The sequence below is a fragment of the Chenopodium album genome, chromosome 4 (genome assembly GCF_948465745.1).
Source record: "Chenopodium album chromosome 4, dcCheAlbu1.1, whole genome shotgun sequence".
NCBI lineage: Eukaryota > Viridiplantae > Streptophyta > Magnoliopsida > Caryophyllales > Amaranthaceae > Chenopodium > Chenopodium album.
In genome coordinates, this window is record NC_137837.1 from 71,797,501 (window position 1) to 71,817,762 (window position 20,262).

Below are 20,262 nucleotides of genomic sequence, written 5' to 3' on the forward strand. Positions count from 1 at the left end.
TTATTATTATTATTTATTTATTTTTGTTATTACTATTTTCATATATTAACTTAATGATTTAAATTATTATTATTATTATTATTATTATTATTATTATTATTATTATTATTATTATTATTATTATTATTATTATTATTATTATTATTAACATTATATTATTATTATTATTATTATTAACATTATATTATTATTATTATTATTATTATTATTATTATTATTATTATTATTTATTTACTATTAATAATAATGTTATTATTATATTACTTTCTAGTTTTAATAAAATCATATTATTTTTATTTATTTTTCTTATGGGTTTCTTATCAATTTATTATTACTTATTAATTGTTTATAACTACTATTTTTTTACATATTAATTTATTATTGTAATGTTACTAATATTAATTGTTTATTACTATTAATATTATTATATATTATTTTTGATATCATATATAGTATTTTTTTTTTTTGGATTTTTCTGTAATTGTTACATTAGTAATAACAACAACAAACAACAACAACAACAATAATAATAATAATTATTATTATTATTATTATTATTATTATTGATATTATTATAAAAATTAAAAAACCTACAAATTCAATTATTATTATTATTATTATTATTATTATTATTATTATTATTATTATTATTATTATTATTATTATTATTATTATTATTATTATTACATCTCGTTAAAAAATATTAATATTACGAGTATTGTTAAATTCCTTAAACAAATAATCTAATATATATAAAGGGGAGTTTTTTTCCGAGTTTTTAGAGAGCCACATAGAATCTAATTTTCTTAGTGCGCCATGTAAGATTATAAATCTTAGTATTAGCCAATTAAATAGGAGATTATTAATTTCTTTTAGAATTAAATAATTCAAATGTCATGTAAGCAAAATTGACGAATAAGATTTTTAAGTTTAAATTAATTAAATATTATATATTATTTTTTAATATTAGGAATTTTATCTAAATATATAACAAGTTTAAGGCTAAAAAAAAAATCAAACAAACTGTGCATCGCACGGACTTCATCTAGTAATAATAATAATAATAATAATAATAATAATAATAATAATAATAATAATAATAATAATAATAATAATAATAAAAGTGGGACTCTTTTTCAATTGCAAAATTACACATTATTCGCACCATTGGTAGTTTGTTACATTAGGATTGATTTTTGCATGATTTGAACCATTAAACTTGAGAGTTGGCCAACAAAAGTTGGGTCAATCGATTCGGGTTGGGTCACTTTGGGCATTGAGTCACATTTGGGTCAACTCCACTTCGGTTCAGGTACGGGTTGGATCGGGTTAGTTCCAGTTCAGGTAAATGATTTCAAGTCAATTTTCGGGTCGAGTTATGAGGGTCGGGTCAGGAAGTCTTGATTACTGCCAGACAGAGGGAATGCAGAGTAGTTTACTAGAAACTGAGTGCAGGCACAATTCCCTCAAATGCAGCAGGAACTATTTATTGACCTCAAAAGAGCACAAACCCATGAGAGGAATTAAAGTTAACATTAATTTATTCAATGGACAGTATTATTCATAACCAATATTCGAATGAAATTTTTTGCAAAGTTCGCTTCAAGAACCAGAGACGCCCTGCAGTAAATTGGAATGATTGGGAACATTACGATTCACAAACACCTGATCCAAGCTCATCTTACACTTCCTTTCTAAAGAGTTTCAACAACTCCATAACGAGCGGTAGTATTATACAATCTTTACAGCTATACAAAAGACTCACATTTTTCAGAACAGAAGCAGGCATAAGACTACACAGCACAAAAGAAACTTTGAAACTCTGTCAAGAGACTTGTCTAGCTGCAGTTCTTGCCTCCGCATCCGAGGATTGTTATGCCCAACAATAGCATAAGAATTTGAACGAGGGGAGGTGAATAAGTTGGTACCTGTGCTTCCAAGCATCCTTGTGTAAACCAACTCTCCGAGTAATCCAATTGTGGGATTAAGAATTCCAGCCATAGTAGGACTCACATAATTCGACGATGATATTGAGGCATATCGGAACTCTGGGTGTTGTGATTCGAATGGGTTTGATGAAAGATGTTGACTTGAAGGAGAATTTGCTGCAGGTCTTGGAGGTATAACATCATGTTGAGACTTCCTAACCTCATCTTCACTGCGGGAGGGGCCGTGGCAGTAAAGGGGAATCAATGAAGTTTGTGAGATGTTTGCCTTACAGACAGGGCAAGCCTTCTGTTGAGTTGGCTGTGAGGAGGAGCTCTGCACATGGAGCCACTTAAAAATACATGCCCAGCAGTAGAGGTGACCACAGAGTGTGACAACAGGATCATGAGCCAAGTCAAAGCATATATTGCAGTCAAAAGAGCCTTGACTACTTTCAGATTCTGAGGGTGGTGCTAGTGCTACACCAGAATTACAAGTTTTATTTACCATTGCATCTCCGCTCGATTGGCGCTCAGCAGCATATTCTTGGAAATTATGAATCAAGTCCATTCCTAAACAGATAGATGGTAACCTTCAATTAGCTAATGAACAGGAAAAGACGTGTTGAGGCAGAATTTCATGCAAGATCAAGATAGAGGGATTATGATACAACTTTCAATCAAAGTAATGGCTGAACGAACTGACTTAGTGATGTCTAGACTAAGGTTTAGTGATCGAAACCAACATGATGGAAAAACACCATTTACACTGGTATAACAAGAAAGAAACCTTAAAATACCTAAACATGTACATTCCATGATGCATAGACATTCTCGAAGACATGGCCAGATGGCCTAGAATAAGTAGGCAGATGCTAAAAGTTGTCAAGCTTCAAGGTTGCAAAAATTCATCTAGCCCAAGGTAATTTGAGATGTTAACGACAAAGCAGATGCAAAATTTAACAACATGCTGAGCTTGTCCTAGCATAAATATCAAAAGATGAAACACAGTTTATAGTTGTTTTCAGGGATAACAAGCCAACCAGCTGATTAAAATCATTAAAGAAGCATATACTTTAAACATAGATACCGAGGAGACTTCTTATCAAGCATCATATGAACTGCATTCTACTAAGACAGCTCAAATTCTCAAAATATAAAGGCCAAGTGGCTAACAGTTCCGAGTCATTTGGGTAAGTTTTAAATCTAGAGCTCAAGTCCTAACTATAACCCATCAAAAATAATGTTGTATGGTAACTCAACACCATCATGTAATAAACTGGAATTACTCACACTAATAACAGCAAAATAAAGAGAAAATATTGGTTCTTTGATTGGCTAAATCATCTGACTTTTGGTAAATTGCTATTTAAAGAAGAAATAAGAAAGATGGAAGCTTTACTAATAATTGAAAATGGCAAAAGATTTACGAAGATAGCTAATAGCTTTAGGCTATTATTCTCAAACACAACTCTCCATTCTCCAACAATGGCTTGAGGTCATGAACTCATGACTCTCTAAAGTTTCCCTCAATACAAATTTCTGCCTATCTTTGCCTTTTCCCCATTTCCCTATTTATACTAAAGCTAAAGACCGTAACCTTATTACCAAATTACCCCTCCTAAGGCCAGTCTATTACACATCATAAATCATAATGATAAAAGCCAAGCACTGGCAAACTTCAGAAAACTTCTAAATAAAATCCACATGAACCAAAAAAATCAACCTTATTAAGTTGGATAGAGTTGAACAATTTACAGCCCTAGTAAACATTGGTACTTCAATTCAATGCACTGCAAATATCGTATTGACACTTATACTCTATAAATTAGGCCTGTAGAACAGGATCCATAACGAAGTTTTCTGTCTTAGCGCAAAAGTTTTCTGTCTTAGATCTTGAATGAATAATGAAGTTTTACATTGATCCCAAAAAATGTTATATCTCAAATGATAGTACGGGATAGAAAGGATCCTACAGCTAGCAATGTGCCAGTGTCTTGGGAGGTCAAGTTCAACCTTTCTATTTGATATTCAAGCTAAGAATTTAATCAAAAACACTCAATTTAAGTAAAAAAACTTCAGAGAATCAGAAAAGTCTTATTCTCTCATATCACTTGGATAACAGATTACATTGGTTTCCTTTAGGAGGTATTTGGTTCACAGATAAAGGGGGGGGGGGGGGGGGAAACATGAAAATTAGAGGGCAGGTGATGGAATGAAGGACAGGAGGGAGGTAAGGGTTACAAATAAAAATGTGCAATAGGGAAACCTATCCTAAGAACATATTTTCACCTCTTCATAATCCAGAGAAGTATAGAAATACTAATATAACCAGAAAAGAGCATTCATTCCAGCCAAAAACAGCCACACACTAATAGAGCTACAACATTGTGATCACATTGACATTTAATGAAACTAAAATGCCTAATCACACCCGAAAAACTTCTTCAGTCATAGCTAACCATACTGTAACCAAAAATAAAAACATAAGTACAACTGTATGAGCATGCCCCTTCGCTATATTAAATGGTCTCCAAATCATTATAATCCCTTGTTGCATTCTTCTTACCTGCTTCGACAATACCCTTATCAAATTGTTTCTATTCTGTCAAACATTTTCTGAAACATTTTGATACTGATTAAATCAATCAGATATATTAATCACGAGTCACTCTAACGTATTCTTTTAGGAATAAATTGATACATCATACATGAACAAGCCACCAAAATTAATAATTTCAACAGCTGAAAGCAGAATCAATAAAAATTTCATCAAGATATAAAGTGCAATGCTAGATCAAACAAGTTTCTCTCTTGCCTACGGGCAGCGAAATCCGTCTTTTAATTCATTTCCTCCTCCCCACCTCTGAATCCTAGTCAAGCAATTCCCCTCTCAAAGAAAATTTGCATTACAATTTACTTCCTCTAAACCACATTGCATTTTCACCAATGAACGAGAATTTTATACGAAATGCACTTGCCTAATTTCACTCATAAGCTTACTTTAACTTGCAAACAACAAATCACATAGAAAGTTCTCAATTTCTAAAAGGTACAAAACACACTAAAAGGAACATCAAAAGGTGATAATCTCTTCAACTTTGTCAAACCCAGAAATTTCATTTTCCCTAAATCACTGTTTTTGCGTCAATGTTCATGTAATAGAGCTAAGATCAAACATTTTCAAAGGAAATATAAACCCCAATCAAACATAACTTCTGCAATTCACTTAATATATCATCAAGCATTCAATAAATTTTTTTTAAAATGGTATTTACTAATATGCATTCAACAAATTAACAACAATTACAAAAACCCAGATGGGAATACTCCAGAAAATTACTGGGAAATAAAATTCAATAAAAATTTAACGAAAAATGTACCTGTAATAATCTGGCAATTGGGTTTCAACTGGGACAGATGAAAATATCTGATTTTTTTTCCCCAATTATTTAAGGAAAAAGAAGATATCTTAATTTAGATAAATGGGGATTGAGAAAAATGGAGATAGGATGAAAAGATTGGAGAGAGAAAGAGGGAATCTAAAGAGTAATGAGCACCGTTTATGCCGCGTAAACCCACCAGCAAACTCTATAATTAAAGAAGATGCGTGGAAATTTTAGCCCTAATTAAAAATTGGGGCACCAACATTTTTTAATTTTATTTCAAGTACATTCCACCAACTATGTTAGGGTTTATTTGTAATAATGTCGGTTAAATTAATTTTTGTATTTTATCTTAATCTTAGTTTTTGATTGATACAACAAATAGGATTTGTGATGTTATTTTATTCTTGGTTGTTGACTTGTTGCATACTTGTATTAGGAGGGTTGAGAAAGTTTGATTGGTAGGAATTAAGCATGTGTGATCCATATATTTTTAGTTTAAAGTAGTAGACAAAAGTTTCGTGCTTGTTTGATAGAGTGGGATTGGGACAGAGACTTTAGAGCAAATTATAGTGACCTTAGAATGAATTTGAGCTATTTAAACATTATTGCTTATTTTGTCAGCTTATTTTCAGTTTTTTCACTTATTTCGAGTTTAATAAGTTTAGATAAGATAAGTTCAGATAATATAAATTATAATAAGGGATACCCAAATACAAAATATAAATAAAATAAGTTATAATAAGGTATATTAAGTTAAATTCAGATAAGTGAAAATCAAGTAAATAAAACATACCTTAAACGAATTGTATGGTATGATCTTAACATAAAGTCACACTTTAATTCTACATATGCGTAGACCACATCACGATCAATAATTGCAAATTACAAGTTAAAAAATTTGTAGGTGTAACTTCTGTTGGAAGTTCTTGATATAAAAACAAGAGAGAGAAACACAAAGGATAGGAGAGTCCAACACACATGCGTGCGTCGGGTCGGGTATGGGACTATAGGAATGCGATACGCAAGCGTGCGTGGGTGGGTGGGTTGTGGACCCTCTATTTTTTTTTGGAGAAATATTATTTCCTTTCTTTATTGACATAATATTCCTAAGCATTTACGGCCATTGTTTCTTGATTGTAGATGACTGTTGCTCCTTTATTTCGATCTTTTTCCCCCTTTGTGTGCTAATCGTTGCCTTCTGTTTCTCTATAAAAATCAGCCTTCACATCATCAGACTATATACATCATTTTGTATAATTCTCTTTTCTCTAAATACAAAACCTTGGTTATGCTTTTGGGGTCACCGGGAGGTAGCCGGAATCGTCTTTTAGGTTGGTGATTCGCCACAACACGACAATTGTCACTTTGGTTCACACAACATCGAGATAATTAATTACTGTTTGATTGCATATAGAATAACAATCTAAAAGATAGTTTTGCCCTTGCTTCCAAATTTTTGATATGCCTAAGTTAGAACATCTTGATGAAAAGAACTATAAACGTCGGGCTGTTAGAATGTAGGTTTATTTGCAACAAACTGATGTTGAGTATGTGCTTGATGAAATTGTTGAACCTGTTGATAAAGGAAGATGATTGGTCTGAAACTAATGTTAAGTTTGTTAAGGATGATAGACTATGTAAAGACATGTTGTTGCATTATATATATGTCGAAAAATCAATTATATGAGTTTTTTTTTTTTTTTTTTTTATCATGCTAAGGATATTAGGGATGCTTTAAAGAAAAAATATGGAATTGATGATGCTGGTACACTAAGCGTATTGTATTAGTAAATGGTAAAGTTTTCAAGTGGCGTTTTTTTTTTTTTTTTTTTGAAACAAATCAATTCATTAATCAAAAGTTATACGACATCTACAAATGAAATCTAAATCAACAAATACATAAAATCGAATCAAATAAGGGTTTCCTTCATCAAAGCTACGATCATTGAATAGATCCTGCATTGTGGTACATATCTCGCACACATCTCTAGAATATACAGCCTTTTCGAAAAGACGGTCTAACGATTCGTTGTAGCCATCAGGATATTTTCATCTGATTCACTTGAACGCCTTTAAAGATTTGACAACCGTTGCGATCCCGGACAACTCTTTACCAACGAACAGATAATTGGGCAAAATATGATAACCTTTTTAATAAACTAACAACCCAAAAAAAAAAAAAAAAAAAAAAAAAAAAAAAAAAAAACCTAACAAAAACTAATGACTCCTCCATAGGGAGACGGACGAACATCTACACTACTCTTGTAGATTTATTAAAACTAAAGAAAAATAATTAAGGGAAAAAGGGTTGGAAATAGTCTAATTTCCAGCCTAAATGGCCAAAAAAATTTGAAAACCCTTTTGCAAGTGGTGGATGATAAACCTATTATTGATCAGATTCATGCTTATGAGAATGTGTGTATTGATATGGTTGTTGAAGCTCCGTCTATTTGTGATATTACCTTTGTTGTTGTTTTGGTTGAGAAACTTCGTCCCTCCCTCTTGGAAGGATTTTCGTAGCCAATTGATGCACAGAAAGAAAGACCTAACTTTAGAGGAGCTTGTGGGACAACTCAAAATATATTGAGGAGAAAAATCGTATTAGGGACAAAGGCCAATATGTTTTCCCTTCTTCTTTTGCCAAAGCCAATCTTATTGAACCGAAATCCAACAACCAATCCAAAGGCAAAACACAGTTCTCTTAAGCTTGAAGGGAAAGTTTATAAGTTTAAGTTTAGGGGAACTTGTTTTGAATATGGTCTAACGGTTCATAATCTAATGATTACAGGCTCAAGAAGAAAATGGGCAGAGTGTAGCGGATCTCACTGAGGATTCCAACGTTATTATTGCTGTTGTTTTAGAAGCTACCTTGATAGGAAATGATGCTGAGTGGATGGTTGACATTGGAGCAACAAGGAACATTTGCGCCAACGTCAAAGACATGTTCACTACCTATGACAAAGTTGATGGTAAAAATGTCTTCATGGGTAACTCAGCTTCCGCTCCTATCCAAGGCAAAGGGAAGACCGTTCTCACTCTCACTCCTCAAAAATTGCTTACTCTTTATAATGTTTTTCATGTTCTAGAAATGCGCAGGAACTTAAGTTCTGGTAGTTTGCTCATGAAAGCTCAACTGAAGCTCTCTTTTGATTCTAATAGATTAGTTCTTACTCGCAATGGAGATTTGTGGGGAAGGGCTTTTGTAATGGGGGAATTTTTACTCTTGATGTTAAAATTGATGATATGAATGAGAATGCTAAGCTAGTACTTCTTCTTCTTATATTGCTGAGTCTATTGATGAAAGGCATGCAAGGTTGGGTCACGTTAATATTGATTCGATTGAAAGGCTTAAACACTTAAATTTAATTCCACATTTTTCTAATACTAATTTTTCAAAATGTGAAATATGCGTTGAAGCCAAATTTACAAAGTGGCCATTTAAATCAGTTGATAGACAGACTGATGAAGTATTAGAGCATGCAGGGGGTAAAGTATTACATAACTTTTGTTGATGATTGTTCTCGTTTCACCATGGTTTATCTTCTTAGGTCTAAGGATGAAGCAAAGGAAATGTTCCTCAAATATAAGGTTGAGGTAGAAAACCATTGGGCAAGAAGATTAAGAGGCTCATGAGAGATACGGGTGGTGAGTATGACCCTAACACTCTTAAGGCATTTAGTGAGTAAAACGACATTGTACATGAACAACAGCTCCATATGCACCCGAACAAAATGGTGTAGCCGAAAAAAATAGAACTTTACAGAATATGATGAATTCTATGCTTATTAGTTATGGGCTTCTTAATAACAAATGGGGGGAGGTTTTTCTTTCAGCTTGTCATGTTTTGAACATGGTTCCTCACATGAAGCTTGACAAGACTCCATATAAAATATAGAAGGGTCGAGTGTTGGGGCCTTTATGGCTTGATTGTAGCCGACTGTTATGACCTTTATGGCTACAGTTATGCTCCTTAATTTCGGTCGTTTTTCCCCCTTAGTGTGCTAACCGTTGCCTTCTGTTTCTATATAAAAACCAGCCTTCACATCATAAAAAAAATACAACTCAATTTCTATCTTTCTCTCTTATCTAAACACTAAACACTGGTTATGTTTTCTGGACAAGTATTTTGAGTTTCAGTTGGATTTGAAAGTACATATAAACTCCGGCGTCGTGTTTATCCTGGATGCGACCGCTTCACGTCTACTGCATCGAAAGGTAGCACAGAATCGTCTTTTAAGTCGGTGGTTTGCCACAACACGACAATTGTCACTTTGATTCAAGCAACATCGAGATAAGTAACTATTGTTTTATTGCAACGTTATCATGTAGGAACTACAGAAGAAGTAGGCGTTTGTTGGTTTAGCACATGTAGTTGAATTATTAATTTGGACTATTATGTTAGATTGTTAGGTTCAATGTAATGATTTTGGCCTTCTTTTTCTGGTTTTCTTCCCCTTTTACTCTATTGTTTTTCTTTTAATTACTGAAACAATTTATGAATGCCCATAACTTAAAACAAACAAACAAAAAAATTTGTTTAATCTCATAAGCTTTAAACAATGTGCAGTTGCAACAATTCTGTGCGCGTACGCATAATCTAATCTTAAATTCTTAAGTCATAGTTCAATTTTTAATTTTTATTATTTTTTTAAGGAAATTTTGCAAATAACAACCTTTTAAATATTGTTTTTTGCATTTAACCACCTTTAAAAAAAATGTTGCAAAAAACCACCAATTTTAAAAATTTTGTTGCAACTTACCACCAATTCAATGTAACACAATTGATAAATTTGGGTAAAAAAGTGGTAATTTGCAACAAAATTTTTAAAATTGATGGTCTTTTGCAACAATTTTTTTAAAAGGTGGTTATTTGCAAAAAAATAAGATTTAAAAGGTGATTTTTTTGCAAAATTTCCTTTTTTTAAACATAGGACAAATGATTTGTATATTTAATGTTTACCTATAACGCCATGACTTTATTGGCTTCCAACTTCCCATTTCATAATAGCTAATTAATTGGCCCATCAAAAATTTAAATGCGGAACAAATGGCATGACTTTCTTCAAAAAATATGCGGAGTACAGAGTACTTTGGACCATAGTTTGTACATACTTCTTACTAGCTAGACATTTGGCCATAATTTGGAGCCAAATTAAAAGTTATATGTAACGATCATACAATACCAAACCACAAGTCCACACACTTAGCCTTTCTCAAATCTCAATGACCAAAATTACATACACCTGAAGGTCCTGAACTTTCTGCAATACCAGAGAAACAATATACAGCACTAAAAGCAGCCAAATAGAGTCCTACAGAGCTTGAATTCTAATTCAGATATAGACTCGGACGTTGTGCTGTCACAGTTTTTGGAGCCCATATATGAATATATACACAAATTACTCCTGCATAGACTTAATTAGACCAAGTAGTGTGAGATTTGTGATGAACAAATTTCATCATCATCAAGTACAATCTAGAATGAACTATCCAGAGGTTGTAGCACGAAGGTTGGAAAACCTGCAAAACACTGAAATGCCATGGAAAACAAACTGCCTTATCATTATTCTGGATTACAGAATGAATGTATGGAGGATTTGTGAGCAAGCATATGCATGCAAGGCAAGATCACAAATAAGAACAGATACAAATGTATCCACAACTACGAAAAATTTAACTTGATCTTCCAAGGAGCCCAAATACAATAGCATCAACTATACAGGATCGCCAGAAATTTATTGTTTTAGCAAAGCATTACCATATAATACCTAATGAAAAAAGGGAAAAAAGAAGCACTAGAAAAGTTGGAATCCCTCATAGGCATCCACTACATATCATGTTCACAAAAACTTCTCTATGCTGGAGGTTAAAGTGGATTTGGGAACAGCACCAATAATTGCTTATTTCTTCTCGCCATTCTTGAAGATTATAACTGTGGGAATGCTTCGGACTCCATAATCAGATGCGATGGTTGCACTCTCATTAGTGTTAACTTTGAACACCTTAAGCTTACCAGCAAACTCCTTAGATAACTCATCAATTACAGGTTGGACAATTCTGCAAGGCCCACACCATGGAGCCCAAAATTCAACCATGACAGGTAAATTTGACTCCAGGACCAGAGATTTCCATGTTTCTTCAGTTACAGAAGGCACTGCAATATCCATCCAAAAGCAAGTATAATTCAGGGTGATGTTTCCTTTAAGTATATACTAGTAATACTAATATTAAAGTAGAAGGTACATAATTTTACTCAAATACTTACCCATGTAATTCAATAATACTCTCAAACAATTGATGCAAAAATAAAGCAGTCTTTACAAAAGAAAATCCTCAGTATTTTGTACAACAACTAAAGAATGGATAAATGACTTCCCAACAGCTTTTAATCTCCACACCCTCCCCCCCCCCCCCCCCCCCCACAGTTACTTGCTTGACTTGTGAGGAATACTAGGAAATTCGGTACAGCATAGATGGGGGGAAAAGGCAATAAAATATTTAAAAAAAAAAAAAGAATCGATCACTGAGTGGTTGTAAGCAAAGAGTTTTGATTGCAAATAAATTTCCACAGGCAACAGACTATAATCATCAATCCTCACCTAAACTGGTAGCTCTCCCAAAAAAGAGAGGCAAACCTTAAAGGAACGTTTAAAGCAACCCATTAACTCATTAAGTAGCTACAATTTAGTTCCACATCCTCCAGACCACCAGCCTGGTCAAAAACTAAAGGTCGGTAATACATGTTTGTCAAGAATTCTAAAATAATTTAGGAGTAAAGAGCGAACCCTAATAACTGAATCCAGTTTATATAGTTTTTATAACAATAGATTGTGATCAGTTTTAGTTAGGAGTCTTAGGATGCTTTGTTTGAGTGCCCTGAATAAACCTTAGATTGCGAAACAGAGAATTACATATAAGAGCATTTCACCTCCAACAAACCTAACCCATTACGATCACCCAATGAAACCTCTAACAAGTATAAAATAACACCGAGTCAAACCTTTCTCTATACTTTCCTCAACCTTCTTCTGACAACAGCAGGATAATAAATCAAGGGTAAGGAAATAAACATACATAGCCCAACACAAACACCTATATCAAACCTTTAACAGGTAAATAAACACCTAGTCGCTCTGCCTATATTTTGCTCAACCTTCTAGCAACAGCAGAATAATAAATCAAGAGTAAGGTATGCTAAACAGATCAACAGAGCCAGGGGGCAACAAAAGATTACCTAGTAATATTTTCTAATGTATATGTAGTATGATACTAACGTTATTGTCACACTATATGATCAAAGTAATTCTTACATTGACTCAAAAGAATAGGCTACATTTGTTTTGGAGGGCAAAGCTCGTTAGCTTTATTTATATTATATCCCAAAATGTAGTCTAATTTGTAATGTGAAGTTTTCTAGGCTTCCATGAAAAATATTCCAGTCACTCAACTGAATTAATATGAAACAATGAGCTATTAACAGTTTAGTTTCAAAAGATTCAACTACTACGTATAAAAGTCAAAAGTGGCATGTTAATCAATTATCTTGTAAAAATGGGAGTAAAATAGTACCTAGGAATGATACGAATACTATAGCTGGAAATACTTAAAATTATCTATAAATTTCCTACAAGTTTATGTTTTTATAAACTCACTAATATTTAGGGGCCATTTGGTACAGGGTATTCATGAAAGGGAAAGAGATTCAAGAGGGCTGATCACCTCACTAACAACGACCACCAATATCACCACCTAAGTAACGTTGACCACCACTGACCCCTCAAATCACTGCCCGATCCGCAGAAATCCACCTCAGATCGCCGGAAACAATTTTGCCAACCACGAAACCAACCCCAACTTGCCGGTTATTACTCAACCAACCAATAAACCACCTTCAAACCGCAGGTAACCACCCATCCACCCCACAAAAACAACCAAGCTATCAAAAACCGGCTATAAAAATTTAAAAATTTGAATAAAAATTCAAGAAAAATGAAAAAAAAAAAAAAAAAACCTTTGAAACCGTAAATTCACCATTTTCATGGTGGTAAACTTATTTTTCAAAAATATACACTTATAGGAAATTCATAGAATACCCTGTACCAAACAGACCCTGAATTAAACCTTTGAAACTGTAAATTTACCATTTTCATGGTGGTAAACTTTAAGATTTTTCCAAAAAGAGAGAGAGACAGATTGGGCGGTGTGGTGGCAACAGGGGAAGAGTGGCACAGTGACAACAGAAGAGGGAGAGGTGGTGACGAAAGCAGTGAGAAGTAATGGATTATGGCTTGTGGGTGGTTGTATGGTGGTTTTCTGATATTAAGTGGTGGTTGTGGTTGAAAGAATGAATATGATTGTTTAAAACAAACAACTTCCTAAATATAAGGGAATTTTATTGGGAAATTCTCAATGGTAGCCCTCTACTTTTGCTTTTTCCCAATGGTAGCCAATTTTTTTTCGCATTCTCAATGGTAGCCTTCAACTTTTTAAAAAGTTGCAACCGTAACCTTATTAAGTCTAAACCGTTAAATATCCGTTAACTTTAACTATTGTCAACCATTTTCTCTCTCCTAACCATTTTCTCTCTCCTTCCCTTCACTCATCTTCCTTGGCAGCACCTCCAACCCCAAAACCCTCCACCCGCAAACCACTACATCTCCGTCCCTCCTTTCCACCGCAACAACCACCCCCTCTCCATTCCCCTCCACTCAACCGCAACAACCTCCCATAGTCCCAAGAAATTGGCCACCAACAACCCCAAAACCCACCACGAAATTAGCCATCCACCCTACCCACGAAAACACCCCCATGGAACCGCCGCCCAACAAAACCCCACCCAAGAAACCCGCAACTCACAATATTACCACCCAACCCATGAAAATCACCACCCATGTATGCACGAAAACCCCATCCACGAAAAATACTCCCACGAAAATGAGGAACCCTAGAATTTGATTGAAAATAAAAGGGGGAGAATGGAGAAATGAAGAGCACTTCATATTTCAGAGAATTAAACAATTGAGAGTTTGGAGGTTGATGGACATTTACACATTTATCAAATAATAATGGTGATGAAGGTGGAGAGATAAATCTATGGAGTTTGGAGGTTGAAGGAAGAGGAGAAATAAGGAGGATGGAGGTATTTGTGTGTGGGGGTATTTTTAGAATTTTGTTTTTTTTTTTTTCTTTTTTTTTTAAAAAATTATTGGAATAGTTAACTTGTTTAGTATTCCGTAGACCGTAGTTAGTTTTAACGGGAATTTAACAGAAAATCATCATTAAGGTTACAGTTGTAAAAATGTGAAAGTTTAGGGCTACTAAAGAGAATTGAAAAAAAAATTGGCTACCATTGGGAAAAAGCAAAAGTAAAGGGCTACCATTGAGAATTTCCCAATTTTATTCCATTCACCTTGTTTCCCTTTCCCTTAGTTGAACCAAACAACCGCTCATAATAATGAATAACTTTAGAGATTACAAACTTTTTTCATAATATTGGATACCTAAATAAATCATTTTAATTTGGAAAAATGAAAAATATTTATGGAACTTTTGACATAAAGTAAACCATTGCATTGATAAATTGTTATAAAAAAAAAAAAAAAAATTCTTTGTACATAATTATTTATTACATTGAGAATATAGGTAATACTTTGAATTACTTTCTGCCAATTTTCCAGATTTTATGCTACTAAAATGTATTTATGAAGACCCCATAACTCCAGCAGAATCTTCACTTTAGAAAACAATATATTTTTTGGGTTAGGAACACCTCATCCTTGGTACATACTTGTGGGTCAGTACTTGTGGGTCAGTAAAGGTGAAGCTCTTTCATTGACTATTGTTTGTCAAGTCCTACAAGGAAACACACTTCTAATTTATGAAGTCCAAAAAAGTACAGTTTACTTTCCCCAAAAGCATCCATTCAACCATTAACCATGTTCTGGTACAGTGGTATTACATTTTCCTAGTATGAATAAAACATCAAATTCTTTATCTGTTTTCTTTCATTATTATTTTTGAGCAATGTGCATATTCTAAATGATAGCATAATGCCCAACAAAAAGAAAGCTAGTGACATTCTTAAGCATCCAAGTTATTCATACACAACAATTTAAACAGGTCCCCATAGATTTTCCTAGAAAATTGCTGAGTATTAGCACTCCAATAAGCTTATTACTTTTATTATCACGATATATCTACAACATATATCCTGAGCAAAGGTGTAAATAGCCAAAGCAGGTTACTGTTGGCAGGTTGGAGAAGGCGAGCTACTGTTGATTATCTAATAAAAATAAATAAATAAATAAAAACATTTTAGCAATTTAGGTGCCCAAAACTTATGTTTCAAGTACAAAATTTGGAGAAGATGTGGCACATTTATTATTTCAAAAAATCCCAAAGGCTATGTTTTCACTTTTAAGGACATGTTTGAAACGACAAAAGTAAGGGCCGGAAACTGATTCAGGCATTAGATTCTCTTATCCGCTATTTGGTAGGGACACATTGATAACCATTTATGTTAACCGAAGGTAACTGACTCCTCTCAATAGACATTATGCCACCCACAGAAACAATTTATGCTTCGTAACTCTAAACTGAAATCCTCTAAACTGAAAGCCTCCCTCCTATTTCCACCCTTCAAATCTTCGACCCTCTTCTCTTAATCTCCTCATCCTCACCTCACCCTCACCCTCACCCTCACCCTCCATCTCACATCTTTCTTTCTTTCATAGTTGAATTCCAAAAAAAATTAAGGGAAATTCTCACTGGTAATCACGAACTTTTATTTTTTCTCAATGGTAAACCCTAAAACTTTTTATTATCAATGGTAATCATGAATTAATATTACTAAACTAATGGTAACTTAAGTTAAACAATTTGTAAATTCCTTTACCATGGTTTATCAATCGACCTACAAAAAGACATTAATACCCTTATGCATAACCACTTCTTTCTTCTTCCTTTCTCTTTCCTCCTCCCCGCTGCAACTCCCTTCCCAGCCACCACCGTCATTGTTAAACTACTTGTTAAGGTCAGAATCGGAGCGAACTCGGAGTGACGTAGCTTTAGTGTTGTATAACCTATGGCTTGATCATAGCAACCGAGTGAAACACGTGAAACAATTCAACAACAAACCTCAGGACGCTGCCATTCGAACCGCAAAACCCAGAGAATTCAACGGCAAACCCCGACAAATTCGACCTTAAACTAACAAATTTGACCCCAAAATCAACGAATTCGACCACTAATTCGACCCCAAATCAACCTATTCGGCAATTTCGACCCCAGAATCAACATATTCGACCCCAAAAATCAACAGATTCAACCCCAAAATCGACAAATTCAACCCCAAAAATCAATAAAATTGACCCCCAAATCAACAAATTCGACCTCAAAAATCAACAAAATCGTCAAATTCGACCCCCAAAATCAACAAATTTGACCCCAAAATTGCCAAAAGTCCTAGAAATTTTAATCAAAGTAAGGGGAATGAGAGGGAATCGGGGAAGAAGATCAGAGGGAATCGAGGAAGAGGGGAGGGTGGCTGATTTCGGCTAGGGAGGATGGCTGGTTTCGGTAGTGATGAGAGGAGAGAGCGTGTGGGTCGGGAACAGGGGAGAAGGTGCTCGTTTTAGGATTAGGGTGTCGGTGGTGGGGTCTCCGGCGGGGGATGGGGTTGAGAAACCGTTGGCCGGGCGAGCTGAGCGGCGGGGAGGGGCGGTTGCTGAGCTGGTTGCCTGGTAACTGGGGAGGGGTTCAGATTTATTTTGTTTTTTTTTTTGTTGTTTTTTAAATAATTTGAAGGGTATTAATGTAAATTTATTGTTACTTAACCCAAGATTAACCCTAGTTAATCTTTTAATAATATTAAAATATCATTAATGTTACCATTAGTTTAGTAATATTAATTCATGATTACCATTGATAATCAAAAGTTTTAGGGTTTACCATTGAGAAAAAATAAAAGTTCGTGATTACTAATGAGAATTTCCCAAAAAAAAAAAAAAAAAAAAAAAAAAAAAAAAAAAAAAAAAACAAAAGTGATTATAGTTTTCCTCTGGATTTCGGAAGTAAAAAGAGAAATGCCTCTGTTTAAACGTGTGTCGTTTTTTTAGCTCTTCAGTCTTCACTTTTACAGTGCACCTCATTCCCTTTTTTGCTCCATTGAAGCGTTCTCTGAATCCTCCATTGAATGAAATTCTAAGCATTCTCTCCTCCATTAAGCCGTTTCTGAGGTAACATTTTCATTATTCAATGAATATCGTAATTTCACAATCTAGGGTTTATCTTTAATTTAATTGTCTGTATAATTAATTTAGGGTTCTTCTAAGTTGGATTATTGAACTATTAGGTATAATACTGAAAGATATAACCAGCAATTTTATTGCTAGAACTTTTATATGTGCAATTAACCTTGATACTATTAAGCCAGACGAATTTTATGTTATTGGTTTGCTGCTCGTATGCTTTAATTCAAATGCTGAACTGCCAGTTGACATTGTTTCATTCTATAATATTGTAATTTCCGAACTCGTATAATTAAAAGCGTAATTTGTTGTTATAGGTATCATATTGTATTTTCCGGACTCGTATAATCATAAGCAAGATTTGTTGTTGTTATTGTTGGTAGGTTATTGTATCATCAAGAGGAGCATTTGTTGTTGTTGTAGGTACTCATTTTTAGCTGCCCCGAGCGTATCTGTTGAGGGCCAAATTGTTGAGTTGACATGTATACTTAAGGAAATCATGTTCTTTAACTCGATTCAGAGGTTTTACAATCATTATCGGTTTAAATGGTTAACGTGTATGTTTACTTCGTGTTTCCATCAAGTTTGTTCTTCAAAACTTGTGTCACCTCATCAAGTAAATGATGCTGGAATTGGTTGGTCTAATTTCACCCCAGCCTTTACGATCCATTCACATTATTCTCAAATAAATCGCACCAGCTTATTGTGGTATTCTTCAAAGCCGTATAGACCATTTTCAGGAGCTTATAGACAACGGGTTAATAGAAGGCTTAGACTAGCTAGAAAACCCGTGCTTAATGAGGTTCAGTTCAATAAGGCTATATCCCAACTGCCTGCAAGATTTAATGCTGATGATTTGCACGATGCCATTGCCTTGGAAGACGATCCTTTGGTGTGTTTAGAACTTTTTAATTGGGCGTCAAAACAACATAGGTTTAAGCATAGCATGAATACCTACCACATTACTGTCCAGAAGCTTGGGGTTGGCAGGATGATTGAGGAGATGTATGATGTTGTCGATCAGTTCCTTGCCCTTCCTCATTTTGGTTCAGAGGCTCTGTATAATACTATTATTTACTACTACACTCAAGCCAGGAAGCTGAGCAGAGCTATTACTGTGTTCAAACACATGAAGAAGGCCAACAATTCAGATTGCAGGCCGTCTATTAGGACTTACAACCTTTTGTTTGCTGCATTTCTTAGCCGTAGAAGAGATACATACATCAATCACTGGTACATGGGTACTATGGAGTGCCTTTTCAAGCAAATGATAAATGATAAAATTGAGCCCGACATTTTCGCCCTCAATTCAATGATACAAGGATATGTGCTTTCTAATCATGTCAATGAGGCCTTGAGGATATTTCATCAGATGGGTGTTGTTTATACTTGTGTCCCTAATGCACTCACTTATGATTACCTTATCTATGGACTGTGTGCTCAAACCAGGACAAATAACGCCAGGGAGTTAATTTTTCAGATGAAGGAAAAAGGGTTTGTTGCTAGCGCTAACACATACAACTCTCTTGTGAGTTCTTTGGCACTAGGTGATGAGATTGAGGAAGCTCTCAGCTATTTGCGGGAGATGACTGAAAAGTACAAGGCTGATCTCATTACTTATAAGACACTTCTGGATGAGTATTGCCGAAAAGGAAGAGCTGCAGAGGCGTTGAGGTTATTGAAAGAGTTTCAGGAGAAACACATTGTTGATGCACCTACCTACAAAAAGCTGCTACATGTTCTTAAAGAGGACTTTGCACCTTGCAGGAATGGATTCCAATAGTGTATTCCAATAGTGTGAAGAATAGTTTTTAACATCAATTATATAAGTTGTCTAGAGGTCTGCTGGGCTTATTGTTGGGGTTCATACTGTGCTAGAACTATTCCCGGGTTTTGGATTTATGCTTCAGTAGGAGTAGGTGTTGCACTAGCATACTACTCTTATAAGCTTCTTTATTTCGGCAGTTGGTTGTTTTACCTTTACCTTCTACCGTGAACTCCCAACTATTTTGACCTTTACTCGGTCAGTTTCTTGAATGTTAGTACTCTGAAAATGGTTATCTGTTGCTTCTGCAGAGCTTCCATGCCCTCTTATCAGATCACTGAGATATGACTTTACAGCATGTAATATGACAGATTATATGCTGTTTCGGCTTGGCATGACAAACAGGGAGTTGGCTTAGCCCTTCATGTGGTTTCCTACAAATATTTGCATATGAACTGCTTGCTATCTGGCAACAGCCATGAAAAGAAGAAAATCCGAAAATCGGCCAATTTGCTTACTTTGCTAATATAGTTAAGTAGACCTTCCACTACCTTTTTGAAGAGCACTAGAAATGTTCTCTAAGAAGCATCTAAAGACTTAAAGAGGGATCAATTATTCAGCTGTCTAAATGTGTAAAGAGAGCCCAAAGTGATATCAATGTAATACTTTGTATTTTTGAAATATATATACTGTTAACATTTAACAATTCGATTCATTGTATTTTTAAAGGTAGCTTTTAGCTAATGTTTGGTTTGGGATGAGTTGAATTCTTAACAATTACTTGTGTGGTTTTGATTAAAAGGGTGTGCACTCTCTGAACTTTATTAAACAAAAAATTGCCTTCTTTGATGAATTTGCTCATTTAATTAATTGCTCGATCATTTTAGGATGGGCTTTCTTCATCTAAAAATTTATACATTATCTTTTGTTTTCTT

At 34.4% G+C, this 20,262-nt stretch overlaps 3 protein-coding genes across 7 annotated transcripts; 1 reads left to right on the forward strand and 2 right to left on the reverse strand.

Moving 5' to 3' along the window:
- Nucleotides 1–1,514: 1,514 nt before the first annotated feature.
- LOC145627213 (E3 ubiquitin-protein ligase RMA3-like) lies at nucleotides 1,515–5,620 on the reverse strand. Its single transcript, XM_081679607.1, has 2 exons — nucleotides 5,309–5,620; nucleotides 1,515–2,498 (listed from the first exon to the last, which is right to left on the reverse strand). The coding sequence occupies exon 2, from the start codon at nucleotides 2,494–2,496 to the stop codon at nucleotides 1,771–1,773; it is 726 nt and encodes a 241-aa protein (XP_081535733.1). The 5' UTR covers nucleotides 2,497–2,498; nucleotides 5,309–5,620; the 3' UTR covers nucleotides 1,515–1,770.
- A 5,329-nt stretch (nucleotides 5,621–10,949) lies between these two features.
- On the reverse strand, nucleotides 10,950–13,273 carry LOC145629280 (thioredoxin M2, chloroplastic-like). 4 transcript variants are annotated; one of them, XR_014111630.1, is made up of 2 exons: nucleotides 13,034–13,273; nucleotides 10,950–11,468 (listed from the first exon to the last, which is right to left on the reverse strand). XR_014111630.1 is itself a non-coding variant. In XM_081681832.1 (2 exons), exons 1-2 carry the CDS (start codon nucleotides 11,581–11,583, stop codon nucleotides 11,215–11,217), a joined length of 258 nt encoding a protein of 85 aa, XP_081537958.1. In that variant the 5' UTR covers nucleotides 11,584–11,716; the 3' UTR covers nucleotides 10,950–11,214. The 4 variants fall into 4 exon arrangements, 1 of the variants encoding a protein (XP_081537958.1); XR_014111632.1 differs by having other exon boundaries at nucleotides 12,967–13,273; XR_014111631.1 differs by having other exon boundaries at nucleotides 12,884–13,273.
- Nucleotides 13,274–17,428: 4,155 nt separating this feature from the next.
- LOC145629279 (pentatricopeptide repeat-containing protein At2g27800, mitochondrial-like) lies at nucleotides 17,429–20,144 on the forward strand. Of its 2 annotated transcripts, none has more exons than XM_081681830.1 (2): nucleotides 17,429–17,550; nucleotides 17,946–20,144. In XM_081681830.1, the coding sequence occupies exon 2, from the start codon at nucleotides 18,062–18,064 to the stop codon at nucleotides 19,343–19,345; it is 1,284 nt and encodes a 427-aa protein (XP_081537956.1). In that variant the 5' UTR covers nucleotides 17,429–17,550; nucleotides 17,946–18,061; the 3' UTR covers nucleotides 19,346–20,144. The 2 variants fall into 2 exon arrangements, with proteins under 2 accessions (XP_081537956.1, XP_081537957.1); XM_081681831.1 differs by having other exon boundaries at nucleotides 17,986–20,144.
- Nucleotides 20,145–20,262: the final 118 nt, after the last annotated feature.

Excerpts from the sequence above, each read along its gene's own strand:
- LOC145627213 (XM_081679607.1), bottom strand. The coding sequence starts at position 2,496 with ATGGACTTGATTCATAATTTCCAAGAATATGCTGCTGAGCGCCAATCG.
- LOC145629279 (XM_081681830.1), top strand. The coding sequence starts at position 18,062 with ATGTTCTTTAACTCGATTCAGAGGTTTTACAATCATTATCGGTTTAAA.